Source organism: Pseudochaenichthys georgianus, unplaced genomic scaffold (assembly GCF_902827115.2).
Source record: "Pseudochaenichthys georgianus unplaced genomic scaffold, fPseGeo1.2 scaffold_906_arrow_ctg1, whole genome shotgun sequence".
In the NCBI taxonomy this organism is placed as follows: domain Eukaryota; kingdom Metazoa; phylum Chordata; class Actinopteri; order Perciformes; family Channichthyidae; genus Pseudochaenichthys; species Pseudochaenichthys georgianus.
In genome coordinates, this window is record NW_027263440.1 from 50,839 (window position 1) to 58,069 (window position 7,231).

Sequence of the window (7,231 nt, forward strand, 5' to 3'; positions counted from 1 at the left end):
AGCTGTGCCGCCGCTATTTGTATATAGGGCAACCACTGGTGTGTGTGTGTTTGTGTTGTTACATGCTAAAACAACCCAAAAAGCAATGCCAAAAAAAACAACGTACATTAAATCACAACCTAATTAGATAACAACCAAAGACATCAACTGACATGACAGCGCTTGAAGCAAAGACATACAGTTAAGTAGAGAAGTAAAATATATGGGTGAATGCATCCTGAAAGTACAGATTTAACCCCAAAACACGAACATTAGTGCTGTAATTTGAACATCCGCTGTCCTCAGCTGCTTGTGATGTCCGCCTGACACATTCATAACCCTCCCACTTCCATCATCCTTGTTGTTATCATTGTTTGTCATGGAGAAGATGTGGTGTGAAGTCAGACTGGGATCCAGTTTCCAGCCGGTCATGTGCTGCAGCTAGCGGCTCCACAGAGGAATGTCAGAGGGCCAGAAGTGTGTGTGTGTGTGTGTGTGTGTGTGTGTGTGTGTTATCAATATATCCCTGTTGTGTTTCCATAGATCCACGGCGTGCTGAGAGTGGTGATGGAGCCGCTGCTGGGAGACATGCCTCTCATCGGAGCTCTGTCCGTGTTCTTTCTCAAGAAACCAGTAAGTCCACACACTGGGAATATCACACTGAGACAGAGATGTCAAAAGTACACACATCCTTTACTCAAGTCGAAGTACAGATTCTCATGTTTAAAAATACTCTGGTGAAAGTAGAAGTACTGACTAAACTTCTTTACTCAAGTAGAAGTAAAGAGGCTTTGAAGTGTAGTAGAAAGTACAGGTATTTGAGTTCAACATGTGAGAAGTAGAAAGTACAGGAAGTACAGGTATTTGTGTTCAACATGTGAGAAGTAGAAAGTACAGGTATTTGAGTTCAACATGTGAGAAGTAGAAAGTACAGGTATTTGAGTTCAACATGTGAGAAGTAGAAAGTACAGGAAGTACAGGTATTTGTGTTCAACATGTAAGAAGTAGAAAGTACAGGTATTTGAGTTCAACATGTAAGAAGTAGAAAGTACAGGTATTTGAGTTCAACATGTGAGAAGTAGAAAGTACAGGTATTTGAGTTCAACATGTAAGAAGTAGAAAGTACAGGTATTTGAGTTCAACATGTGAGAAGTAGAAAGTACAGGTATTTGGGTTCAACATGTAAGAAGTAGAAAGTACAGGTATTTGAGTTCAACATGAGAGAAGTAGAAAGTACAGGTATTTGGGTTCAACATGTGAGAAGTAGAAAGTACAGGTATTTGTGTTCAACATGTGAGAAGTAGAAAGTACAGGTATTTGGGTTCAACATGAGAGAAGTAGAAAGTACAGGTATTTGTGTTCAACATGTAAGAAGTAGAAAGTACAGGTATTTGGGTTCAACATGAGAGAAGTAGAAAGTACAGGTATTTGAGTTCAACATGTGAGAAGTAGAAAGTACAGGAAGTACAGGTATTTGTGTTCAACATGTAAGAAGTAGAAAGTACAGGTATTTGAGTTCAACATGTAAGAAGTAGAAAGTACAGGTATTTGAGTTCAACATGTGAGAAGTAGAAAGTACAGGTATTTGAGTTCAACATGTAAGAAGTAGAAAGTACAGGTATTTGAGTTCAACATGTGAGAAGTAGAAAGTACAGGTATTTGAGTTCAACATGTGAGAAGTAGAAAGTACAGGAAGTACAGGTATTTGTGTTCAACATGTAAGAAGTAGAAAGTACAGGTATTTGAGTTCAACATGTAAGAAGTAGAAAGTACAGGTATTTGAGTTCAACATGTGAGAAGTAGAAAGTACAGGTATTTGAGTTCAACATGTGAGAAGTAGAAAGTACAGGTATTTGAGTTCAACATGTGAGAAGTAGAAAGTACAGGTATTTGGGTTCAACATGTAAGAAGTAGAAAGTACAGGTATTTGTGTTCAACATGTGAGAAGTAGAAAGTACAGGTATTTGGGTTCAACATGAGAGAAGTAGAAAGTACAGGTATTTGTGTTCAACATGTAAGAAGTAGAAAGTACAGGTATTTGGGTTCAACATGAGAGAAGTAGAAAGTACAGGTATTTGTGTTCAACATGTAAGAAGTAGAAAGTACAGGTTCAACGGGTTCAACATGTGAGAAGTCTAAGTAAAAAGTCGTCAGAAAAATAAGTAGTGGAGTAAATATACCAGAACAATGTACTTAAGTACAGTAACAAAGTATTTGTACTCCACTCCTTCCCTCCTCTGCACTCAAATAGACCTGTGTATACACCAGTGAATACAGCATGGTGAGAGTAGAGCTTCTCATGAGTGGGATAGGACACATCCAGGTTCAGTTTACATTAAGTGGATGCTTTCGTTTGGCATTTCACATCCCGAGTATCTTTTAAACCCCACGTTGGTATTTTAGATTCTCATTGCAACTCATTAAAACAATTCCCTCTTTGGTTTCCTGCTTTTCTCTGGCAGAAAACTACAAATTAAAATCTTCTCTCAAATCACCACTGATCGCATCGTTCCCGCTCTGCAGCTTCACACCGTACAGGATTTACATCCCTTAATATGATGTGCATTTCACATAGTTGTAAACGCATCATCTCCTGCAGAAACTCACTCCGTCTGGCTCGATGCATCCAGTCTGCAAGCACCCAGTGGAAATATAGCAGCGCTTTAAATAGCTGCACATCGAGCCAGCCCTACTTTGGCCGGTCTCTCCGCCCCGGGCTGAAGCTCAAGGTGGAGGAATGACTGCAGCCGTGCAGTCCCCATGTTCACACACATCCCAAACATACACGCATTGGTATTCAGGAAGATTGAGGGAAGATATAGAAAAAAGCAATTTCCTGCGAGGATAATAATCTCTCCGCTGTGGATCCACGTAACTCACCTTCCTTCTCTCTGTAAGTGCCGTACGAGGCCTGATCCTGAGTCAAAGGAAACATACCAGGCTCAGCGCAGTGTACATACAAAGATGCATGAACACGCTGTGAGAGTCTGGATCAGCTGGACTGTCTTTACATAAGGACGTATGAAGCATGGTGTGTAGTGCTGCATAATGCCTGAAATAATGACACACATTATGCTTAGGAATTCTTTCACACACACATACGGGTATTGGGCCGAGGGCGACACCGTACTTCCGTTATCCACCATTTAACGCGAGGTGCAAGCAGAATATCATAGTCTATTGCCTTAATCAATATCTAGTCAACTCTAAAATACCACATATATGCAATGGCATGATAATATTATTGTGACAAGTGGGGTATTCACCTGGTGCTTCCAGAAGATAGACGGAGATGCAGCCAAAATCGACGAAGGCCACTTTCGAGGTTAGTTTTTCCATACATCTGCATCAGTCTGTAAGGGCGATCGGACAACCCACACAGCTCTAGTTCACGCTGGTAACGACCGAGAGCACACCCCTCAAGTCCAGAGATGTAATCCGAAGACATGCAGCGATTTCTTCGGTCGTTAATTCAGAAAAAAAACCTAGTGCGCTCTGCCTGGCTACGTTAGCTAGCTGTTTATATTTAGCACCTCCAGGAAAATGGCGTATTTATATATATATGGCGCGCGTTGCATTGTGGGTAGCTCGTGGCGTCACTGTGTGAAAGAATAGCTGGAAATCTGGGGAAATTCCCGTAACAATGAATCCATCAAATCAAAAAGGACGGTCGTTTTGATAACCCCCAAAATGTTAGGACTGGGGCAAACACAAAACATGATGGGACCCAAAGGCACGACTCCAGACAAAAGATGATTTAAAAAGGTTGTTACTTGTGGTAATAAGCAAGGCAACACAACCAAGGTTCAAACACGATCTGGCACTGGGCACACGCAGAATATATACACACACAAGGGACTCTACAGCTGCACACAATGAGGGCGGGGCAGGTAATCAGGTCCGTGAGCATAGTGACAAGGCAGGAGTGGAACTACCTGAAAAGAGAAAGGAAAACAGGAAATGGCAGACAGCAAAGGGGAGCAGACACGGACTGGATAATATAAACCAATGGCGGCCCTCGGAAATGTTTCTGGCGGCCGGCGATAGTTAACGTGACACGCTGAAATGTATCTAGTAAGAATTAGAATGGAATTTAAGAATGGTAAAACTGCGCCCCCTGGGTTGTCGTTCCTAAATTATGAATGACAGCTTGTGGAAAGTTTGCAGGACGACTGGTTGCACGGCAACTAGGCATCTCGCGAGTTGCGGTTAAGCGGAAAATATGTTGTAAGTTATCAGAATCAGAAACGGGAGTTAGCTAGCGATTTTAGCTAGTCGCTGTCTGTAGATAACCCAACGTCGTGTCCTCTGCACGTTCTTAATGTATACTGTATGTATAATTGGTTAGTACAAGAAAGAAAGGATTTGTTTTGGAATTATTTTGTGTTCCGTTTTTTCTTGGGCGGCCCTCAATCCAATATTGGGTACCAGGGGCGGACTGGGGGGGAAAAGCGGCCCGGGGATTAATTGACAGACAGGCCCACTTAATGTGCGGCATGTATCGGCCGGCCGGCGACGAAAGTATGTTACTTAACAAAAAACCCTATTCCTTTAATGTTATTTTGGACCATTATTCACATAGTCATCACATTGAGCCCTTGAGTTGCCGAGAGCAAAAATAGTTACAGCATATATTTAGTGATTTTAATGTTAACAGATCATTGATGCAATAACATTTTGACTCAATTTGCCTGACATGACACATGGAATAAAACATGGGCGACGTACGAAGCATCCTCAATGTGGGTGAGACAATTTAACAGGGGGTGTGGGCAGGTGATGGACCTCACCTCCTCTAGGGGGGTCCGGGGGCAAGCTCCCCCGGGAAGATTTGTTTTTAAATGTCGAAGTTAAACGCATCAATCTGGTCCATTTTGAGAGCAAAATTAGGGACTAAATCTATGGCAGTCAGTAGGGGCTTGGACTGTGAGCCGTAGGGTCGCCGGTTCAAGTCCCCGACCAGACCTATTTGGAGTGTGGACTTCTACTTGGAGAGGTCCCAGTTCACCTCCTGCCCTGCCGTGGTGCCCTTGAGCAAGAAACCAGACAAGGCTGTACCTTTAGTAATGAATATTACATGTTGAGAAGAAATCTTTCCACCAATAATTCCAATAATTTTTTTTTGTTGGCCCTCCGGCCCACACACAGCACCGGCCCACCGGGGTAACTCCCGGTATTCCCGATGGCCAGTCCGCCCCTGTTGGGTACCTAAATTGGCCCTCACTCATCAAAACTTTGAGAACCCCTGATTTAAAGGATCCGTTTCCATTTTCTTGCAGAGACTTAACATCTGCTGCAACATTAAAGGTGGGGTAGGTAAGTTTCAGAAACCGGCTCGAGATACCCTTTTTGTTATATTCCATGGAATGCTCTTAACATCCCGATAGCAATGAATATCTGAAGTGCTTTGACAAAAAATCCATTAAAAAATGTCATCTGTAGAAGCCGTGATACTGTACAAAGTACAACCAACCGATTGGATGGCCTACCTGCCTGTCAGCCTTCCATCGGGGCACAAACTGATCTCGTGCCCTCATTGGTCACGTGCGCGTTCGTGTGTGTTGGGGGAGGGGCTCTGTGAGGAAGTGGCAGATTTTCTCCGGTTGTGTATTTTCAAATTCTAGCGATCTCGAGCCGGTTTCTCAAACTTACCGACCCCACCTTTAAGGGGACCAACGTGTGAGAAAGGAGGCTAACTCTCTGCCAACACACTGTCGGTCCGTAGCAGATCATTTTCACGGAATAAATAATCATCATGAGAGACTTAGCTAGCTTAGCACGTAGCATTTTCAGTAGAGGAGAATAATAGATACAAAATGCTGCAGACAGAAACGGTTTTTTGTTGTGATCCTCAATTCACGTTCTGTCAGACCAGGTGGTCCAGAGGGAATTTGATTTAAAGGTCTCCTATCACGCAACATGTCTCTTCTACATCAACATGTGTCCCCTCTTCTTCATGTCTCTTCTTCATCAACATGTGTCCCCTCTTCTTCATGTCTCTTCTACATCAACATGTGTCCCCTCTTCTTCATGTCTCTTCTTCATCAACATGTGTCCCCTCTTCTCCATGTCTCTTCTACATCAACATGTGTCCCCTCCCCTCTTCCTCATGTCTCTTCTACATCAACATGTGTCCCCTCTTCTCCATGTCTCTTCTACATCAACATGTGTCCCCTCTTCTCCATGTCTCTTCTACATCAACATGTGTGCTCCATTGAGTTCTTTGTATTGAGTTCTTTGTATCTTTAATTTGAGTTTGAACGGAAGTTAAACGCTGTTACGTTAGCGGATCAGGCCAAAATCAAGCACCGGCTCTCCCTACATCCTCGTTACCTAAACACAGCAGACGTATGGCTCCATAGGAATCATTCAACACTTTCCCCCACACTAAGACATGTGCAGAGCTTCTCTCCTGCAGCGTCGGTGCATCTGCTGCAGAAAGTAGGGTGGGAACCCCTCATTAGAGCTGCTGGGAGAATCAGATCAAAGCTGCTCACACACACGCACACACACACACACACACACACACACACACACACACACACACACACACACACACACACACACACACACACACACACCTTTACTTTCTCCCGCTGTCTATTCCTGTATCCAATCTGACATACCTCCTGCTGCTGGTTTTACTAATGGAAACAGGTCGGGTTATCGCTCTAGAAAATATCAGTATGTAGTGTCTCTACTTTAAAGAGTCCTCTCCTGCTGATGTTCAGGTGTATATCAGTATGTAGTGTCTCTACTTTAAAGAGTCCTCTCCTGCTGATGTTCAGGTGTATATCAGTATGTAGTGTCTCTACTTTAAAGAGTGCTCTCCTGCTGATGTTCAGGTGTATATCAGTATGTAGTGTCTCTACTTTAAAGAGTCCTCTCCTGCTGATGTTCAGGTGTATATCAGTATGTAGTGTCTCTACTTTAAAGAGTCCTCTCCTGCTGATGTTCAGGTGTATATCAGTATGTAGTGTCTCTACTTTAAAGAGTCCTCTCCTGCTGATGTCCAGGTGTATATCAGTATGTAGTGTCTCTACTTTAAAGAGTCCTCTCCTGCTGATGTTCAGGTGTATATCAGTATGTAGTGTCTCTACTTTAAAGAGTCCTCTCCTGCTGATGTTCAGGTGTATATCAGTATGTAGTGTCTCTACTTTAAAGAGTCCTCTCCTGCTGATGTCCAGGTGTATATCAGTATGTAGTGTCTCTACTTTAAAGAGTCCTCTCCTGCTGATGTTCAGGTGTATAC

The 7,231-nt window shown here is 43.1% G+C and overlaps 1 protein-coding gene across 1 annotated transcript in view; it reads left to right on the plus strand.

Annotated features, from left to right (window-relative positions):
- LOC117444723 (extended synaptotagmin-2-A) overlaps nucleotides 1-612 on the plus strand; it is a gene marked incomplete at its 3' end in the record, with an annotated part of 34,165 nt that extends 33,553 nt beyond the window's left edge. The window contains exon 6 of the mRNA XM_034080147.1: nucleotides 523-612. Within this exon, the coding sequence (XP_033936038.1) occupies nucleotides 523-612 (90 nt within the window). The remainder of the gene's footprint in view (nucleotides 1-522) is intronic.
- Nucleotides 613-7,231: the final 6,619 nt, after the last annotated feature.